Source organism: Engystomops pustulosus, chromosome 6, assembly GCF_040894005.1.
Source record: "Engystomops pustulosus chromosome 6, aEngPut4.maternal, whole genome shotgun sequence".
Classification (NCBI taxonomy): Eukaryota; Metazoa; Chordata; class Amphibia; order Anura; family Leptodactylidae; genus Engystomops; species Engystomops pustulosus.
Genome location: NC_092416.1, coordinates 2,710,637 through 2,732,706, shown reverse-complemented (window position 1 = coordinate 2,732,706; position 22,070 = coordinate 2,710,637). Strand labels below are relative to the sequence as shown.

The 22,070-nt window shown below is 53.0% G+C and overlaps 1 protein-coding gene across 2 annotated transcripts; it reads left to right on the top strand.

Annotated features, from left to right (window-relative positions):
• Window positions 1-1,908: 1,908 nt before the first annotated feature.
• Window positions 1,909-21,382, top strand: DEDD2 (death effector domain containing 2). 2 transcript variants are annotated; one of them, XM_072113751.1, is made up of 5 exons: window positions 1,909-2,068; window positions 12,310-12,837; window positions 13,909-14,019; window positions 14,390-14,515; window positions 20,323-21,382. In XM_072113751.1, the coding sequence occupies exons 2-5, from the start codon at window positions 12,375-12,377 to the stop codon at window positions 20,694-20,696; spliced, it is 1,074 nt and encodes a 357-aa protein (XP_071969852.1). In that variant the 5' UTR covers window positions 1,909-2,068; window positions 12,310-12,374; the 3' UTR covers window positions 20,697-21,382. The 2 variants fall into 2 exon arrangements, with proteins under 2 accessions (XP_071969852.1, XP_071969853.1); XM_072113752.1 differs by having other exon boundaries at window positions 1,930-2,016.
• The last annotated feature ends 688 nt before the right edge of the window (window positions 21,383-22,070 follow it).

Genomic DNA, 22,070 nt, shown 5'->3' with positions numbered 1-22,070 from the left:
ACCATACATAGAGCTGAGTGCTGTATCTAAGCTGCCATTATAGAGGTATCTACCATACATAGAGCTGCTGTATCTAAGCTGCCATTATAGAGGTATCTACCATACATAGAGCTGAGCTGCTGTATCTAAGCCGCCATTATAGAGGTATGTACCATACATAGAGCTGAGCTGCTGTATCTAAGCTGCCATTATAGAGGTATCTACCATACATAGAGCTGAGTGCTGTATCTAAGCTGCCATTATAGAGGTATCTACCATACATAGAGCTGAGTGCTGTATCTAAGCTGCCATTATAGAGGTATCTACTATACCAAGAGCTGAGCTGCTGTATCTAAGCTGCCATTATAGAGGTATCTACTATACCAAGAGCTGAGCTGCTGTATCTAAGCTGCCATTATAGAGGTATCTACCATACATAGAGCTGAGCTGCTGTATCTAAGCTGCCATTATAGAGGTATCTACCATACATAGAGCTGAGCTGCTGTATCTAAGCTGCCATTATAGAGGTATCTACCATACATAGAGCTGCTGTATCTAAGCTGCCATTATAGAGGTATCTACCATACATAGAGCTGAGTGCTGTATCTAAGCTGCCATTATAGAGGTATCTACTATACCAAGAGCTGAGCTGCTGTATCTAAGCTGCCATTATAGAGGTATCTACCATACATAGAGCTGAGCTGCTGTATCTAAGCTGCCATTATAGAGGTATCTACCATACATAGAGCTGAGCTGCTGTATCTAAGCTGCCATTATAGAGGTATCTACCATACATAGAGCTGAGTGCTGTATCTAAGCCGCCATTATAGAGGTATCTACCATACATAGAGCTGAGTGCTGTATCTAAGCCGCCATTATAGAGGTATCTACCACACACAGAGCTGAGCTGCTGTATCTAAGCTGCCATTATAGAGGTATCTACCACACAGAGCTGAGCTGCTGTATCTAAGCTGCCATTATAGAGGTATCTACCACACACAGAGCTGAGCTGCTGTATCTAAGCTGCCATTATAGAGGTATCTACCATACATAGAGCTGCTGTATCTAAGCTGCCATTATAGAGGTATCTACCATACATAGAGCTGAGCTGCTGTATCTAAGCTGCCATTATAGAGGTATGTACCATACATAGAGCTGAGTGCTGTATCTAAGCTGCCATTATAGAGGTATCTACCATACATAGAGCAGAGCTGCTGTATCTAAGCTGCCATTATAGAGGTATGTACCATACATAGAGCTGAGCTGCTGTATCTAAGCTGCCATTATAGAGGTATCTACCATACATAGAGCTGAGTGCTGTATCTAAGCTGCCATTATAGAGGTATCTACCATACATAGAGCTGAGCTGCTGTATCTAAGCTGCCATTATAGAGGTATCTACCATACATAGAGCTGCTGTATCTAAGCTGCCATTATAGAGGTATCTACCATACATAGAGCTGAGCTGCTGTATCTAAGCTGCCATTATAGAGGTATCTACCATACATAGAGCTGAGTGCTGTATCTAAGCTGCCATTATAGAGGTATGTACCATACACAGTTGAGTGCTGTATCTAAGCCACCATTATAGAGGCATCTACTATACCAAGAGCTGAGTGCTGTATCTAAGCCGCCCTGGCAGTGACCCTGTAGCAGTAGGTCCCGTGCAGGGTCTGAGGGCAGTATCACGATCCAGGATAACTCCAGCCTCAGGCTTTCCCACAGACTAGGCCCCGCTCTCTACGCTTTACCTCAGTGGCGGCCGCTACGTACGAGGCGTATCTGCCCTTTGTGAATCGCAATTATGTAAACAACGCTGGCGCCGTGCGCTGATTGGCGGCTTCTGCCCTGGAGTCACGTGGGAGTCCTTGTCCTGCTGCGTGACATCGCACCTTCGCCTGACAGCGGCTGTCTCTGCGCATGCGTTTATCACGAGATGGCGGATTGGGGCGTGGACTGCAGCTCCGGCTGACGTCGCTCTGTTTTTGCGCCTGCGCAGTGCTCGGTGGAAAGTACCAGAAGCTGAGAATCGCTGAGGTAACTGCCTGCGCGCCGCCGTTACTTCTGCTGTCCCTCACGTCCGTACACGGTAAGCGGGTGTGAAGTGGTGGGCGGCACGGGTGTGTGGGGATAGTGGCGGAAAATGGCGACGACAAGTGGAGAGAGGGGTGACTCTAGTGATGGCAGGACACCCGGGGGGGTAACTGAGGGGTGACCCTAGTGATGGCAGGACACCCGGGGGGGAGGTAACTGAGGGATGACCCTAGTGATGGCAGGACACCCGGGGGGGGGGGGGTAACTGAGGGGTGACCCTAGTGATGGCAGGACACCCGGGGGGGGGGGGGTAACTGAGGGGTGACTCTAGTGATGGCAGGACACCCGGGGGGGGGGGGGGGTAACTGAGGGGTGACCCTAGTGATGGCAGGACACCCGGGGGGGGTAACTGAGGGGTGACCCTAGTGATGGCAGGACACCCGGGGGGGGGGGTAACTGAGGGGTGACCCTAGTGATGGCAGGACACCCGGGGGGAGGTAACTGAGGGGTGACCCTAGTGATGGCAGGACACCCGGGGGGAGGTAACTGAGGGGTGACCCTAGTGATGGCAGGACACCCGGGGGGAGGTAACTGAGGGGTGACCCTAGTGATGGCAGGACACCCGGGGGGGTAACTGAGGGGTGACCCTAGTGATGGCAGGACACCCGGGGGGTAACTGAGGGGTGACCCTAGTGATGGCAGGACACCCGGGGGGGTAACTGAGGGGTGACCCTAGTGATGGCAGGACACCCGGGGGGAGGTAACTGAGGGGTGACCCTAGTGATGGCAGGACACCCGGGGGGGTAACTGAGGGGTGACCCTAGTGATGGCAGGACACCCGGGGGGGTAACTGAGGGGTGACCCTAGTGATGGCAGGACACCCGGGGGGGTAACTGAGGGGTGACCCTAGTGATGGCAGGACACCCGGGGGGAGGTAACTGAGGGGTGACCCTAGTGATGGCAGGACACCCGGGGGAGGTAACTGAGGGGTGACCCTAGTGATGGCAGGACACCCGGGGGGGTAACTGAGGGGTGACCCTAGTGATGGCAGGACACCCGGGGGGGTAACTGAGGGGTGACCCTAGTGATGGCAGGACACCCGGGGGGTAACTGAGGGGTGACCCTAGTGATGGCAGGACACCCGGGGGGGTAACTGAGGGGTGACCCTAGTGATGGCAGGACACCCGGGGGGGTAACTGAGGGGTGACCCTAGTGATGGCAGGACACCCGGGGGGGTAACTGAGGGGTGACCCTAGTGATGGCAGGACACCCGGGGGGGGGGGGGGGGGTAACTGAGGGGTGACCCTAGTGATGGCAGGACACCCGGGGGGGAGGTAACTGAGGGGTGACCCTAGTGATGGCAGGACACCCGGGGGGGGGGGTAACTGAGGGGTGACCCTAGTGATGGCAGGACACCCGGGGGGGAGGTAACTGAGGGGTGACCCTAGTGATGGCAGGACACCCGGGGGGGGGGGGGGGGGTAACTGAGGGATGACCCTAGTGATGGCAGGACACCCGGGGGGGGGGGGTAACTGAGGGGTGACCCTAGTGATGGCAGGACACCCGGGGGGGGGTAACTGAGGGGTGACCCTAGTGATGGCAGGACACCCGGGGGGGGTAACTGAGGGGTGACCCTAGTGATGGCAGGACACCCGGGGGGGGGGTAACTGAGGGGTGACCCTAGTGATGGCAGGACACCCGGGGGGGTAACTGAGGGGTGACCCTAGTGATGGCAGGACACCCGGGGGGGTAACTGAGGGGTGACCCTAGTGATGGCAGGACACCCGGGGGGGTAACTGAGGGGTGACCCTAGTGATAGCAGGACACCCGGGGGGGTAACTAAGGGGTGACCCTAGTGATGGCAGGACACCCGGGGGGGGGGGGGTAACTGAGGGGTGACCCTAGTGATGGCAGGACACCTGGGGGGGGGTAACTGAGGGGTGACCCTAGTGATGGCAGGACACCCGGGGGGTAACTGAGGGGTGACCCTAGTGATGGCAGGACACCCGGGGGGGTAACTAAGGGGTGACCCTAGTGATGGCAGGACACCCGAGGGAGTAACTGAGGGGTGACCCTAGTGATGGCAGGACACCCGGGGAGGAGGTAACTGAGGGGTGACCCTAGTGATGGCAGGACACCCGGGGGGAGGTAACTGAGGGGTGACCCTAGTGATGGCAGGACACCCGGGGGGGAGGTAACTGAGGGGTGACCCTAGTGATGGCAGGACACCCGGGGGGAAGGTAACTGAGTGGTGACCCTAGTGATGGCAGGACACCCGGGGGGTAACTGAGGGGTGACCCTAGTGATGGCAGGACACCCGGGGGGGTAACTGAGGGGTGACCCTAGTGATGGCAGGACACCCGGGGGGGTAACTGAGGGGTGACCCTAGTGATGGCAGGACACCCGGGGGGGGGGGGGGGGTAACTGAGGGGTGACCCTAGTGATGGCAGGACACCCGGGGGGGAGGTAACTGAGGGGTGACCCTAGTGATGGCAGGACACCCGGGGGGGGGGGGTAACTGAGGGGTGACCCTAGTGATGGCAGGACACCCGGGGGGGGGGGGGGTAACTGAGGGGTGACCCTAGTGATGGCAGGACTCCCGGGGGGGGGTAACTGAGGGGTGACCCTAGTGATGGCAGGACACCCGGGGGGGGTAACTGAGGGGTGACCCTAGTGATGGCAGGACACCCGGGGGGGGGGGGGTAACTGAGGGGTGACCCTAGTGATGGCAGGACTCCCGGGGGGGGGGGGGTAACTGAGGGGTGACCCTAGTGATGGCAGGACACCCGGGGGGGGGTAACTGAGGGGTGACCCTAGTGATGGCAGGACACCCGGGGGGGGGGGGTAACTGAGGGGTGACCCTAGTGATGGCAGGACACCCGGGGGGGTAACTGAGGGGTGACCCTAGTGATGGCAGGACACCCGGGGGGGTAACTGAGGGGTGACCCTAGTGATAGCAGGACACCCGGGGGGGTAACTAAGGGGTGACCCTAGTGATGGCAGGACACCCGGGGGGGGGTAACTGAGGGGTGACCCTAGTGATGGCGGGACACCTCGGGGGGGGGGGTAACTGAGGGGTGACCCTAGTGATGGCAGGACACCCGGGGGGGTAACTGAGGGGTGACCCTAGTGATGGCAGGACACCCGGGGGGGTAACTAAGGGGTGACCCTAGTGATGGCAGGACACCCGAGGGAGTAACTGAGGGGTGACCCTAGTGATGGCAGGACACCCGGGGGGAGGTAACTGAGGGGTGACCCTAGTGATGGCAGGACACCCGGGGGGGAGGTAACTGAGGGGTGACCCTAGTGATGGCAGGACACCCGGGGGGAGGTAACTGAGGGGTGACCCTAGTGATGGCAGGACACCCGGGGGGGAGGTAACTGAGGGGTGACCCTAGTGATGGCAGGACACCCGGGGGGGAGGTAACTGAGGGGTGACCCTAGTGATGGCAGGACACCCGGGGGGGAGGTAACTGAGGGGTGACCCTAGTGATGGCAGGACACGCGGGGGGGAGGTAACTGAGGGGTGACCCTAGTGATGGCAGGACACCCGGGGGGGTAACTGAGGGGTGACCCTAGTGATGGCAGGACACCCGGGGGGGAGGTAACTGAGGGATGACCCTAGTGATGGCAGGACACCCGGGGGGGAGGTAACTGAGGGATGACCCTAGTGATGGCAGGACACCCGGGGGGGTAACTGAGGGGTGACCCTAGTGATGGCAGGACACCCGGGGGGTAACTGAGGAGTGACCCTAGTGATGGCAGGACACCCGGGGGGGTAACTGAGGGGTGACCCTAGTGATGGCAGGACACCCGGGGGGGTATCTGAGGGGTGACCCTAGTGATGGCAGGACACCCGGGGGGGTATCTGAGGGGTGACCCTAGTGATGGCAGGACACCCGGGGGGGTATCTGAGGGGTGACCCTAGTGATGGCAGGACACCCGGGGGGGTATCTGAGGGGTGACCCTAGTGATGGCAGGACACCCGGGGGGGTATCTGAGGGGTGACCCTAGTGATGGCAGGACACCCGGGGGGGTATCTGAGGGGTGACCCTAGTGATGGCAGGACACCCGGGGGGTAACTGAGGGGTGACCCTAGTGATGGCAGGACACCCGGGGGGTAACTGAGGGGTGACCCTAGTGATGGCAGGACACCCGGGGGGTAACTGAGGGGTGACCCTAGTGATGGCAGGACACCCGGGGGGGGTATCTGAGGGGTGACCCTAGTGATGGCAGGACACCCGGGGGGGGAGGTAACTGAGGGGTGACCCTAGTGATGGCAGGACACCCGGGGGGGAGGTAACTGAGGGGTTACCCTAGTGATGGCAGGACACCCGGGGGGGAGGTAACTGAGGGGTGACCCTAGTGATGGCAGGACACCCGGGGGGGTAACTGAGGGGTGACCCTAGTGATGGCAGGACACCCGGGGGGTAACTGAGGGGTGACCCTAGTGATGGCAGGACACCCGGGGGGGTAACTGAGGGGTGACCCTAGTGATGGCAGGACACCCGGGGGGAGGTAACTGAGGGGTGACCCTAGTGATGGCAGGACACCCGGGGGGGGGAGGGGTTACTGAGGGGTGACCCTAGTGATGGCAGGACACCCGGGGGGGGGTAACTGAGGGGTGACCCTAGTGATGGCAGGACACCCGGGGGGGGGGGTAATTGAGGGGTGACTCTAGTGATGGCAGGACACCCGGGGGGGGGTAACTGAGGGGTGACCCTAGTGATGGCAGGACACCCGGGGGGGGGGGGGGGTAACTGAGGGGTGACCCTAGTGGTGGCAGGACACCCGGGGGGGGTAACTGAGGGGTGACCCTAGTGATGGCAGGACACCCGGGGGGGTAACTAAGGGGTGACCCTAGTGATGGCAGGACACCCGGGGGGGTAACTGAGGGGTGACCCTAGTGATGGCAGGACACCCGGGGGGGTAACTGAGGGGTGACCCTAGTGATGGCAGGACACCCGGGGGGGTATCTGAGGGGTGACCCTAGTGATGGCAGGACACCCGGGGGGGTAACTGAGGAGTGACCCTAGTGATGGCAGGACATCCGGGGGGGGTATCTGAGGGGTGACCCTAGTGATGGCAGGACACCCGGGGGGGTAACTGAGCGGTGACCCTAGTGATGGCAGGACACCCGGGGGGGGGGGTAACTGAGGGGTGACCCTAGTGATGGCAGGACACCCGGGGGGGTAAATGAGGGGTGACCCTAGTGATGGCAGGATACCCAGGGGGGGTAACTGAGGGGTGACCCTAGTGATGGCTGGGCACCCGGGGGGTAACTGAGGGGTGACCCTAGTGATGGCAGGACACCCGGGGGGGTAAATGAGGGGTGACCCTAGTGATGGCAGGACACCCGGGGGGGGTATTTGAGGGCTGACCCTAGTGATGGCAGGACACCCGGGGGGGTATCTGAGGGGTGACCCTAGTGATGGGAGGACACCCGGGGGGGTATCTGAGGGGTGACCCTAGTGATGGCAGGACACCCGGGGGGGTAACTGAGGGGTGACCCTAGTGATGGCAGGACACCCGGGGGGGTAACTGAGGAGTGACCCTAGTGATGGCAGGACACCCGGGGGGGTAACTGAGGAGTGACCCTAGTGATGGCAGGACAGGTCTCTCTCTGTGGCGGTCTCTGGCCGCCCCCCGTCTCTCTCTCTCCCCGTGGCGGTCTCTGGCCGCCCCCCCGTCTCTCTCTCTCTCCCCGTGGCGGTCTCTGGCCGCCCCCCCGTCTCTCTCTCTCCCCGTGGCGGTCTCTGGTCGCCCCCCCGTCTCTCTCTCTCCCCGTGGCGGTCTCTGGCCGCCCCCCGTCTCTCTCTCTCCCCGTGGCGGTCTCTGGCCGCCCCCGTCTCTCTCTCTCCCCGTGGCGGTCTCTGCCGCCCCCCGTCTCTCTCTCTCTCTCCCCGTGGCGGTCTCTGGCCGCCCCCCGTCTCTCTCTCTCTCTCCCCGTGGCGGTCTCTGGCCGCCCCCGTCTCTCTCTCTCCCCGTGGCGGTCTCTGGCCGCCCCCCGTCTCTCTCTCTCTCCCCGTGGCGGTCTCTGGCCGCCCCCCGTCTCTCTCTCTCTCCCCGTGGCGGTCTCTGGCCGCCCCCGTCTCTCTCTCTCTCCCCGTGGCGGTCTCTGGCCGCCCCCCGTCTCTCTCTCTCTGTGGCGCTCTCTGGCCGCCCCCGTCTCTCTCTCTCCCCGTGGCGCTCTCTGGCCGCCCCCGTCTCTCTCTCTCTCTCTCTCTCTCTCTCTCTCTCTCTCTCTCTGTGGCGCTCTCTGGCCGCCCCCCGTCTCTCTCTCTCTCCCCGTGGCGCTCTCTGGCCGCCCCCCCCGTCTCTCTCTCTCTCTCCCCGTGGCGGTCTCTGGCCGCCCCCCGTCTCTCTCTCTCTCTCTCTCTCCCGTGGCGGTCTCTGGCCGCCCCCCGTCTCTCTCTCTCCCCGTGGCGGTCTCTGGCCGCCCCCGTCTCTCTCTCTCTCTCTCTCTCTCTCTCTGTGGCGGTCTCTGGCCGCCCCCCGTCTCTCTCTCTCTCCCCGTGGCGGTCTCTGGCCGCCCCCCGTCTCTCTCTCTCCCCGTGGCGCTCTCTGGCCGCCCCCGTCTCTCTCTCTCTCTCTCTCTCTCTCTCTGTGGCGCTCTCTGGCCGCCCCTCGTCTCTCTCTCTTCCCGTGGCGCTCTCTGGCCGCCCCCGTCTCTCTCTCTCTCTCTCTGTGGCGCTCTCTGGCCGCCCCCCGTCTCTCTCTCTCTCCCCGTGGCGCTCTCTGGCCGCCCCCCGTCTCTCTCTCTCCCCGTGGCGCTCTCTGGCCGCCCCCTGTCTCTCTCTCTGTGGCGCTCTCTGGCCGCCCCCGTCTCTCTCTGTGGCGCTCTCTGGCCGCCCCCGTCTCTCTCTCTGTGGCGCTCTCTGGCCGCCCCCCGTCTCTCTCTCTTCCCGTGGCGCTCTCTGGCCACCCCCGTCTCTCTCTCTCTCTCTGTGGCGCTCTCTGGCCGCCCCCCGTCTCTCTCTCTCCCCGTGGCGCTCTCTGGCCGCCCCCGTCTCTCTCTCTCTCTCTCTCTCTCTGTGGCGCTCTCTGGCCGCCCCCCGTCTCTCTCTCTTCCCGTGGCGCTCTCTGGCCGCCCCCGTCTCTCTCTCTCTCTGCGGCGCTCTCTGGCTGCCCCCGTCTCTCTCTCTCTCTGCGGCGGTCTCTGGCCGCCCCCGTCTCTCTCTCTCTCTGCGGCGCTCTCTGGCCGCCCCCGTCTCTCTCTCTCTCTCTGTGGCGGTAGGAACTCACGTTTAATTTTCCGACATCTGTTTATAAAATGACAGCTGAGCTCTGATTGGTTTCCATGGGCAACTGGAACAGTTTTACCTGATAAATCTCCCCCGATCTCTGTCTCTCTCCATCTTACCTCATACATAAGTGTCTTCTACTCCTTGCCTGTAGTAACCAATCACAGCTCAGAGCTCATATTATCGACCTGTGGCAGAATAGCAGCCAATCACGGCTCAGCTTCCACCTGCCGCAGCAGACAATGGATCCTGTATATGGGGGTAATAAGTGGATTTTGGAAAGGCGGGGATAGGGGAGGGGGATTGAAAATTTCAGCTCAAAACCGAATACATACAAAGTGTGGAGATTGTAAATCCAATGGTGCAGAATCCTTTAGCGGACGCATGCCCACACCTGCCCGCATGCCCACACCTGCCCGCATGCCCACACCTGCCCGCATGCCCACACCTGCCCGCATGCCCACACCTGCCCGCATGCCCACACCTGCCCGCATGCCCACACCTGCCCGCATGTCCACACAGTTTTATATATGAGATTACCTCGCATCAGAGGGGGTGTGTCCTGCCAGGCCTGCCCCTCCCATCTCCTACCCAAGTATTATGCCTCCTTAGGGTGATGCGGTTTGAACCTGTTTTTGGTCCGTTTTTAAGCAGTCCGTTAAAAAACGCGTTTTTTACAGGTTTTACCAATTTTGGTAGAAAACGGATGCATTTTTAACGGTCTGCTTAAAAACGGACCAAAAACGGGTTCCTAACGCCATGTGTGGCATCGTCCTTACTGTTCAGCAGTTCATGTTTAGACCAGGGGGATGTCATCGAAGGGCCACTAACCTTTACATTTTCAAAATGTACCCTATGTATATATCTGATCACATGAAATCACATAAAGCCTCCATGGAGAATGGAGAGGAGTGGAAGTTCATGGATCTGATTGAGACTTTTTGTGACCTTTGTTTTAAAACAAAATTCAAATTCAAGTCCAAACGCCACAAAAGTGACCCCCCCCCCCCCCCCCAAGATGCATCCGACCAGCAGAAAAGTTAGGAAAAAGTCTAAAAAACAATCAGACGGACAAAGCTGGATTTATGATGCATGTGCCCCAATAGTTCCCATAAATAAATAGAGCTTTATATGTCTGTGTATTGGCAGACGGTGCTGAAGTACAAGGAGGCGGGGCAGTGATTGGAAGAGACACAGAGCTGTCAATCAAAATGAGGGGGCGTGGTTAACTGGCAACCTGGGAGATTAGAAGAAGAAGAAGGCTAATTTGCATATCAGAAAAATGTAAATGTAGGTGCAATGGGGAAGACTTGTACAGGCAGGCATTGTTGGTTTTGGGGGTAAAATTCTCCTGACAGGTCAGGCAGGGAGGACACATGAATGGACAGAGCTGTCACCACTAGGACTCCAGATTGTGGCCTCATGATGTCTGTAGGTCCTACCAGAGCTCACTCCCAGAGGTCACTGCAGTCCTAACCCACAGCGGCCCATAGTTTGTACTGGTATTGAACCTGGCTGTGTAGATATGCCTATACGTAAGCTGCAGGACCTTACACTACTAATGGTCACTGGTGCTGCTGTTCATGGAAGAAAGCAGATACATTTTTCAGGTCCTAGAGAATCCTTTTAGGTTGTGTCCCCGTCCACAGGGCATAAAGATGTATTGGAGTAGATTCTTGTGGCATAAGCTGCTCCTCCGCCCACACAGAGGCTTTTACCTGCCTCCCTGTGTGACTTCATCATGAGCTGCCAATCCTTACTGGCAGAATTTACATGAATGTGTGTAGAATCTGTAAATGACTCACAGCGCTATATATATATCTCTATATACACACTGCAGCACGAGGTCTGCTGATCTCTCACCGATACACACTGCATAATGATGCGTAATTTACATTACATGGATGGGCTATGGATGGGCTATGGATGGGCTATGCATGGGCTATGGATGGGCTATGCATGGGCTATGCATGGGCTATGCATGGGCTATGCATGGGCTATGCATGGGCTATGCATGGGCTATGCATGGGCTATGCATGGGCTATGCATGGGCTATGCATGGGCTATGCATGGGCTATGCATGGGCTATGCATGGGCTATGCATGGGCTATGCATGGGCTATGCATGGGCTATGCATGGGCTATGCATGGGCTATGGATGGGCTATGGATGGGTGCACAGACATTAGAGCATGTAATGGCTGGTCCTGGATTCTTGTATAGCGCAGCTCTAGTAGCTTGGGTCCTGCTCGGTGTGATCATGCTCTGTGCTCCTGGCCGGGCCTGATTGATATTTCCATGCAGTGGGAATTGCTTTGTATGAGGCGCCAGTTGTGAGACTACAAATAGGCTGGAATCATCTTCTTACAAGAGGACCTGTGGGTGAAACAGTGCATGCTTTATCTGTGCGCGTAAGACACACTGGGGTATTGGATTAATATTAAGACTTGTATAGACACCATTGATCAGCGCGGAGCTGAATGAACACCTGTTGTATATTTATAGATTGACAGAAATGAGCTATATTTCCCGTCTCCTTATTAAGACACTTTTGTCAGGATGGGAAATATATACGATTCGCTTGTGGTGTAATGAAGTCAGCAGTGATTAATGAGCGGCTTATGGATGGGATTACTCCTGGTTTATTGATCATTAGGCATTCCATTCACACTGCTCCGCCAGTAAATCTCTGCACAAGTCAAGCAATGTATCCCGCCTCGGTGAGCCGGCAGAAATCCTCCACATTCTCCGTGGTGCCGTGACACAGGCCTCTCCTGGAATATCCAGTGTGGAATAATTACTGCACAGCACGTCATATGCAGCCTGGCACCGAGACATTTTATAGGGGTTTGTTGGAAATTAACCAAATGAGTTTATTTAGTATTTCTGAAGTGCACATGGCAGCTGGGGCAGAAAACAGCCTGATAAGTGGAGACATAATCGTAAACTCTGGTCAATATGAGAAACTGGTCAAATATAGTTCAAATGGTAGCAATTCTGAAAGTGTCCGTCTCCTCCTTACGTACTTTCTAACGAGTTTCTTCTTTTTCCTAGACACTTGTGCATCCTAGCGGGATCTGTCAGTATTTGTACTGAATCGTCGGCTGCATTCGGTGGACATGACAATGGCTGCGATCAGGAAGCCCGTGTTCACCCAGTCCTGGGAGGAGGAGGAATGCCTGGAATACTATGGCATGCTCTCTCTGCACCGCATGTTTGATATCATTGGATCTCACTTAACAGACAGCGATATTGATGCCTTGTCCTTCCTACTGAATGAAAGCTACTCATCCGCTCACCCTCTTGACCCTAATATCTGGACTGTAGAGGAGGCCGGAGAAGCTCCCAGTCCTGCCCTGCTGGCTGCATGGCAGAGGTGGAACCGCCACTCGGGTGCCCCAAACAATGACAATATGGATGCTCCCGACCTGCAAAGGCCTAAAAATGGCACAGAGCTGCTTCTGGAACTGGAGAGAAGGGGAAAATGTGATGAATCCAACTTCAAACACCTTCTTCAACTACTGCGGATATTGACCCGCCACGACCTTCTTCCATATGTGTCTTTGAAAAGACAGCGTACAGGTAACACCCCAAGACCGTGCAGATGATGTGCAGCTCACCTCTACAGGGAGATGGGGTCAATGTTCTTTATAGACCCTGCTTCCCTCATGTAGTTCATGGTCATGCAACTTTACCTTCCATCTGTGGCCTTCTTTAAAATGGCAGAAAGATGAATAACAATTTATGTCTCTCAGTTGCCCAGTTACCACTAGTGCTATTTGGCGAGAGTGTAAATTACAGGCTCCCTGAGACGTTTCCTAAGCGGCCCAGGGTAATAAACAGCACATAGAGCTATAATTAAAGATCTATGATGTTCCTCAGGAACTTCTTATTAGGACATTTATACCATTGGTAAACTGATGAAGTTCTTTAGTGGGGTTATTTCAGTAATGAGGAGGCAAAGCTGATCCCTGTCTGATCTCGGAGCTTCCCCCGTCTAGAGAATGGGTCTAATCGTGTGAATGGAGTGGGGAGTGACGCCCTGCCCCCACGCTGATCAGTGCAGTGTATATAGAGGCCACAGGTGGAAGTGGCCACTAATTGTAACACTTGTATTTGGTCATTCCCGTTCCCGCAATACCGGAGAAACTATCATTTATTTATTTTTTTCCTCTGCTATTTAAACAGAATCCCCCCCCCCCCCCATACATTTAAGTCGAGGGGGATGGAGATGCCTTTCACCTGCTGCTCTTGGTTTCCGTTAGTCTCTTTAAATTGAGTTGGTAACAGAAACCGCCTGACGCCAGTGTGAACTAAGCCTTGGTGATATTTTTCATGATTATTATCATGACCCTTCTAGTCGCTACTGTACATTTATACTAAATGAGATATTTTAGACTAGTAACGCCTCCCAAACCAGACGAGTCTTCATCTGTTAATAGGTTTATCAGCAGGATTTCTTTTATGCTCTGACATGAAAGTTAAGATGTCCTCATTCCTATCACAAGACGCCATGTAAATGTTGTTCTCATTCATATTCAATGGCCATGTTTTCAGATGTGTGTTTACTTCATATATGCCGCTACCTTTAAGGGTTTGCTGTGTATATACACTACACAGTATAGTGAAAGTTTTCTTTCATGTGCTTCACAGTGTCCCCAGAGAGATACACATACGGCCCTTCAGTTGAAGACTCCGGTAAACAGATGGATGGGTGTCTGAATTCATCAACATCACAAACCAGTGAAGAAAGCTGGGAAACTGGTAAGGCTCGGCTGTGAGCATGCATGAGAGGGATTTATATTCATGTGGGGCCTTTAAGTGCAGGTAAAGGGATTTACTTTTATGTTGAGGGGCAGCAAGATGCGATGGCTGGGGGTAGGGTTAGGGGTTAGTCCCCTGAGATGTCCAGGATCTTCAGAAGACCGATATGTAGACAAGTCAATCTGCAATAAAGGGGCGGTGAAGCTCCCCTAATGTTCAGACGTCATAGCAAATATATTAAATATGTATTTGAGGGAAGAAAGTGTGATATCAAATGTAATGAGCATCCGGGGTCCCTGTGTCTGTATTATAAAGAGGAGAGGTGTAGCTGTTGTATTCAGTGGATCTTCTTGGTATTTCTGTGTTGCAGGGTCTAATGCAAAGAAAAGAAAGAGAGTCGGAAAAATAAACAGGGGTCGATGCACAAAATCCAAAAAGAGCAAAGTGAGCAATGATACTCCAGCAGCGGAGACGACCCAGAGCAAAGTAACATGCGGTAAGTTGTCCATCAGTCACCACCATAGTCATTAGCTCTCCATTCATCTCCTCGAAACGTTACATCCAAATACAATGGGGAACCATAACCTCAATTGGGACAGACCTCTCCCTAGGATGTCACAGCTGTGCCAGAGGCTTGCTTGTAACGTGGCATTTCTCCATTCCTTTAGTGGCTCAGACTGTCAGTCTCTCGATATAGTCACATGACCGGTCCAGGTTTCTGTCCACTAACATTACTCTCTGATAGTATGACACTGAAATGACAGATCTGATATGTGGTCACATATGACGAGACCACTACATCATGTGTCCCAGGACTGGCTCATTTACATGAAGTGATGACTTGTCAGCGTCCTGCTGTCCTGTGCCTGTCTCCTCCTGCTCTATAACATCTTGCCATGATAGCACTTTCCTCTCTGAAGCTAATGACAGAACACACAATACCAGACACAATAATATGCACTGGATAAAGTAACTTGGTTTTCTGGCTTTCTATCTCCGTGTTCGTATGGAAAAATGGAAGCTTTGCTTTATTCTGGTTAATGGACGGTTACAAAATCATTATATACTTACTAAAACTCTAAAAAGTTACTTTCACAACCTATGGGTGACCTCTACCTCTCTGTAAGGCCAATACCTGAACTTCTGAGGCTCCAGACCCGTTGACCTGCATGAGCTGAACACTAGGGATTGCGCGCGCCCTTTTTAACCTCTAACCTGCTGCTGCGAATGTTTTGCCCAGAAAACCCATTTGAAAAAAAAAGTATCTTATCCCAACCATTGAAGTAGCTCCATCATTACCCCATGCACGTCTCTAGCCCCCCCATCCGGTGTGCTCCCCAGAACAAGGCCTCAATTCTATGTATGTCATTTCTCTGTGCTCCAACGTTTCTCACGTTTTCACAGTTTCAGGAAAACAGAAGATATTTACTAAAAAAGCTAGTAAATTCAAAAAAAAGCTTCACAGCTGTGCTACCTGGACAAACAGTAAGACCTTTCAACTTTAAGTGTTGTGTTTCCCCTTTTCTCTAGATTCTTATTTTCATGGCACCACTTGATCTCACTTGCAGATGGACCTCGTGACCCTTCTCTTGGTCCTTTCTGATAGTGATGAGTGGGGTTCATCATTGTACAATGACTTTTTCATCATAGAAAGAGCAATACATAGTCAATACTGGATGATTTAGAGATCTTCCACCCCCCCCTCCTCTTTTCATATTGGTGACACAATCCGGGCTCTGGGTGGGTCAGTTCCCCACACACCTCCTGGATGTTTTCTGGATCCAAACATTGTATGGGTTCCGGTGCCTGGACAGATTGGTCCAACGTGCAGATACAGCCAATCGCATACGGGTGACTTGTCCTGTGGTTGGGTCATCAGTATTAAAAGTAAAAAACCTTTCAATACCAACTGTTATTTTTGCACAGAAGATTTTTTCAGAGGATTCTCTCAGTTGACGCTGTGCATTTGCTTATTAACATTTTGTAATCTCATGAAGACTTATAGGACAATTTGCCTCAGTATTATGCCTGTGTGTTGCAACGCTGCAAACAACTCTAGTGCGGTGCTGCATTGTGCATGCTCTGAAGCAAATGGAGTATAACTGCATTCCCTGCCATCACTAGGAGGCTTCTGCCCTGCACAGCTGATGGGATCCGTGCATCTTGTACACACAAGGTTCCTCCTCTTGTACTTAGGGTTCCAATTTCTATGGGTGGTATTTCGACTGGAATTTTTTTTTTTTTTGCAAATGCACAATATAAAGCGTAAGCACTGTAGGTTGTTGCTGTCCCCTGTCCACGCTCCTCCTCGATGTATCATGTAAATGTCATGGTATTATGTTGCTCTTCTCTTCAGTCGACTTTCTCTAAAATTTAACTTCCAGGTTTACTGAGAAAAGGTTGATGCTTGAGAGAGAAAATCTCTCTGTTAAAGAAATGGTCATGAGCTCTACCCTTCAAAAGTACAAGCGTACTATAAAAGGTAAATGTATGCCTTCTACAAGTGAGGGATGGTTGAGGCAGATAGACCCTAGCTGAGCGTCAGTCCGTGTCCTCTCCTCTCTGCATGCACGCTCAGCAGTCACGGGCTGCGCTGTTAGATCTGCTCTGATTATCAGCTGGACTGATGGCTGCAGTGTGGCTGCTAGTCTACACTCAGTGTTCACCTAGTCGGGAGTGGTTATCATACCTTAGCCGTTCTGATGTTGAGACCCCTTAAAGCCCATGTAGCGGGGGCTACTACAGTGTCATATCAAGTGTTAAACCATTGTATTGAACTATGTGCCTGCTAAGTCCTCTATAAAGTCACTTTCCTGCTAGATTGTCACGTGCTGCAGATACCAGAAGTAAAAGATCCTTTTTACAGATGAGCCGACCCAAAGATTAGGTGCAGCGTCCTCTGTTCGGCAGCTGCTCCTAACCCTGATGTGCTGCTTGATGAGCGGCAGAGCAGCTTTACGCCCGTAGTAGCCAGGCCTGGCTGTGACTGGCCAGGTGGACACTGGTGGCCTAGTTTCTGATCCCCATCTAGTATAACCAGGTTAGGCGGAGAACACAGAACCTAAACTTCAGGTCCACTCATCTCTAATCCTATTGCATCACTTCAATGGAGGGAAGGTGTATGTGTCATCTCAAGGGGGAATGTGTCCTCTAGGTGTGGGACTGTGTCTGCTCAGGCTCTCAGCCTGGAAGAGCAGCTACATTCATATATTTAGATTCATTGATGCATTTTTGGCTCCTGACCTAATATTTAATTTGGGGGTTGGGGTGAAGCTCCTGACCTCTAGCAGTGAGTAGAGGTGAAGAGGCACATCTAAGGCCTGAGCACTGGGTGAAGGGTCTCATCTATGGTTGGGTAAGGGTTGAGGGACCTAGCTGTAGGGGAGGATTAGAGATCTGATAAGTAAGAGGGGGGTCTCCTCTGAGTGTGATGGGGGCTTGTTGGGCTGAGAGAGACGTGATAATGGTGGTTACGTTCTGGATGTATCCACGTTCAGTATCCAGTGCTAATGGACCCGTGTGATCATGATGTCACTTGCTGCTCTTTGGGGTGAGGGGGGTCGGGTTTGTAGGACTTATGTGTCCCTGTGGGTACTATCATGGGTAAAGCAGCTGAGATAAGAGTGGGGAGGCGATATCTTCCACATTTCCTCAGATCTCATGTATAAGGAGTGAGGGCTGTGAGAGCACATACACCTTCCCCCACCATCTTTTCTCTTCTGCTATCTGCGGCTACCACAGCGTTATTCCTCCGTATAGTCATAGCTTCCTATATGTGTTGTGTAAATGGACGTTACTCAGACACCTTTTTTTGTCATGAAAGTGAATATCTTGCTGCTTAGAAAAGAAATGTTCTGTGTATTTGTCAAAAGCTCAACCTGTCTCTCTCGGTTCACAGTTAAGACCGCCAATGGAAAAAACCTTAAAAAGCTGCTCTGACAGCCTGGCCCTGCAACTCACTGGTAAACATGGGAGCAAATATACAAGCTTGTTATGTTACTGCTTCCGCCTGCGCTGTATTATACCAGCGGCTCCGCTCCTCAGCCGATACGTTCACTGTCTCTTCATGGACACTCACTTTCACCAGTGTGGGTTCTTATTTCATTGTCATGTTGTACAATAAAGATTCATTATTCTTCGGAGTTATTGAACAGAACTGAATGGGGTAAAATTCAGATGTAAATGGACATAAGTATGAGCAGGGCGTATGACTGCCCTCTATACTGGTGACTTCTATATCACATCCATGTGCGGGGGTCTGGGACAGACAAATGATCGTGGATGCTTCTCCCCTCCTGTGCACAGCGGCTGCTGGTCTGTATTCAGATGCTGCAGCAGTGACCCCAGCACGTGACTGCTGTGATGTTTTGCTAAGGTTAGTGCTGGCACATGACCCTGCACATGACCCCGCTGGCCTGGGGCCTGCCCCTCAGCAGAGGCATCATACAGCCTCCATAGACTGCAGGAATGAGAGGTGACTGTTCATTTGTCTATCCGTGGCACCCCCCTGCAGGGTAGGATTCAGGTAAAATGTTAGATTAATGGCCACAGAAAAAGCATTTCCAGCTTTGTTGAATCGATGTTGTGAGCTGCACTTATAACCTTTGTCTCTTACACTGGTGTCACTCATGCGGCTTGTCCAGGGTGATTTAGCTGAGCTGTCCTGGTCAGCACCACCAGACACCAGTATCCTGAATGAAGCCTCATGGAAATCCCTCCGTTACTCCCTCACCCCAGGTTGTAGCTCTGGGTCATCGGGATGGGGCTGTACTGATTATTCTCCATCTTGTGCTGCATTGTCTGTACATTTACATCTGTTCTCAGACTGATATGGATGTGTTAATGTTATGTTGGCCATTGGTATTACATCAATTCAATAAATACTAAAATAAATGCCCTGAGAGGTGGGTAACTACCCTCAGCCCCGCTCTGGATGTCACCAGTATACAGGACCCTCAGGCCTCCTTCCACTCCATGGCTGCCGACACGGCCCAGTTTTGTAGTTATTTTGCCACAAGTATAACTTCATTTAGATCATTTTTGGTGTGTTTTTTTTTTGTAAATGATTAAAACCTGAAGCCCTTCCATGTGTAAGGAGTATGTGTAATGGTATCAGATGTGGTCATCACAGACAGGCAAGTCATTGAGCACCATGAGATCTACAAGTCCATATCACAATCCTTTCACACTCTCATTCTGAAAAATGATGACCAAAAATAAGCGCGGTATAGTTCTGCGGATCAATTATGGCCTAAACCATCCAGAAAATGTTTGCCTGTTAGTGGTGGCACGTCTGATCTGTGCCAAAGGTCCACAGAATCCTGTATGAGATGTTATGTACAGAACTTGTGTGTGTGAACACTGGCTAAGTGTGCTGCCAAATTATTACCTAAGGGAATACAGAATGGCCATTGGTGTCACCCATCTGAATGGAGCAGTTCTGGCCTATGGTATCTGTAGTATTGTATACATTCATAATGGTCATACAGTGTCCCCTTCATGGCTTCTAAGAGTACTGGTTCTGACCATTCACACCAGTGTCCATCTAAGTGTTTCACAACAGAACTCAGGTGAGTAATCGTGGCCCCTGTGTAGGCTGCAGGTACCTGCCGTGTTCAGGCCCACACATGGGGTAAGTTACTCACCTGAGTTGTGTTGTGTGCGGCTGCCCTTACAGACTGCCCCGCTGGAGGGTAACTACCCCCCGGAGAGAATCTCTGGTGTCCTGCTCCCCGCTCATTGACACTTCGGGGAGATGTGATTATTGTGTTCTATTCTGCACTCTCGATTAAATACTTCTACAGGTTGACTGAGCTTCACCAAGAACCGAAACAATAAAGCGGAACCCCCCATTTATAAGCGTATGTAACCAGCCACCTCTTTGTTCTCCTATCCAGTGCTAAGAGTTTTGGTCACATTTTCCCTATTGCTATTTGTTCATTAAGATTAAAACCAAAATCCAGTAAAAGCTGCAGATATTCTATTGAGCCATTTGATGTTGCAACCATATAAGAGGAAACGTCAGACTTGCTGTGACTCCCCCTCCACGTGCTGTGACCCTTAAGACGAGGCGAGAATGAAGGACAAGTCTGTATTAGCAGTAAATGTCCTGATATGGGTGCAATGTGCTCGTGTAGTGCTCTAGAGCAGGTAGAGCTTTGCTGGTCCTTCGTATCGTGAAGGCTATACTCCTGATAGACCTTGCATGACCTGCAGACGTGTCTTGGGTTGTGGACGTGTGGTTAATGTCTCCCGTTTGTTCTCCCCTCCCTTCTCTCTCCTCCTCCTTCCTTGGTCTTGCAGGAATCAGATTGCGGGTACGAGCAGAGTACTGCCAGCACGACGCGATCCTTAGCCAGAACGTCCTGTCTATTAAGCAGGACCCCCTGGAGAAGCAGTTTGACCTGTTCAGCCAGTCCAACACGGTGCTGAAATCCCGAGACCTGGGCTCCATCATCTGCGACATTAAGTTCTCAGAACTTTCCTACCTGGACGCCTTCTGGACGGACTACATGAACGGCTCCCTGCTAGAGGCGCTGAAGGGCGTCTTCATCACGGACTCGCTGAAGCAAGCTGTGGGGCAGGAGACCATTCAGCTCCTGGTCAACGTGGATGAGGATGACTACGAGGAGGGGCGCAGGCTACTGCTGGAGAATTGTCCTCAGCCGTCAGACTGAAGCCCCTCCGCCCATGGCGAGAGGAGGGTCTGCGGGAACACGCTGCAGACATGGCCGCCTCTATCAGTCCTAAGGCTCCAAGGCCGCTGTCCTGTCCACCGCGAGAGGAATCCGGCCCCGAGCCGTCCACTGAGCAGGAAGTCCGGAATATCACATCCTGTCACTTTGTTTCAGGTTCGGAAGAACCGATGGAAAGATTTTTTTGTTAGTTTTCCGTGCAGTGTAAGCAGAAGGTCCGGAGGATGGTGACTCGGAGTCTCCGGGGCTGTTACTTATTTATTCTCCTTGATGGAAAGTTTATTTTGGAATTCTCAAGGTTTCTACTTGAGCAAAAAATCTCTATATATATAAGTAAAATGAAAATGTATGTATAACGATGGTAGAGGAGGAGCGGTGAGCGCCAGGTAACCCCTTCCTGCCTGTGGATAAGGGGAGCGGGCGAGGGATGCCCCGGGGTGCCGCACATCCTGGACTCCACCCCCCTCCACCTGCAATGGTTGTTCCCGTTTTGTTGATAACGTCCACGTACCTGATCTTTGTACTGGATCCCATCCACAGGGATGTTTTACTGTGTAAATAAGAAGCTTTCAGGGAAAGCAATGTACAAATACTTTTGTAATATGGAAAAAAATATTTCTAAATGTCTCTTGTAAATCAGAAAAAAAATAAATAAAAATTTCTGTTCAGTCCAGAGTCATGTGATCTTTCTAGAGTGATAAGAAGGGGCATAGATACAGTCACCTGCACAATGTCATCTGTACACCATCTGTATGCACACTGCAGACATCCCGGCCCCTCCTGACCCTGTACCATGATATTACTAGACTGCAGACATCCCGGCCCTCCTGACCCTGTACCATGATATTACTAGACTGCAGACATCCCGGCCCTCCTGACCCTGTACAATGTATCATCCATAACATGTGATATTATTACACTGCAGACATCCCGGCCCCTCCTGACCCTGTACCATGTATCATCCATAACATGTGATATTATTACACTGCAGACATCCCGGCCCCTCCTGACCCTGTACCATGTATCATCCATAACATGTGATATTATTACACTGCAGACATCCCGGCCCCTCCTGACCCTGTACCATGTATCATCCATAACATGTGATATTATTACACTGCAGACATCCCGGCCCCTCCTGACCCTGTACCATGTATCATCCATAACATGTGATATTATTACACTGCAGACATCCCGGCCCCTCCTGACCCTGTACCATGATATTACTAGACTGCAGACATCCCGGCCCTCCTGACCCTGTACCATGTATCATCCATAACATGTGATATTATTACACTGCAGACATCCCGGCCCTCCTGACCCTGTACCATGTATCATCCATAACATGTGATATTA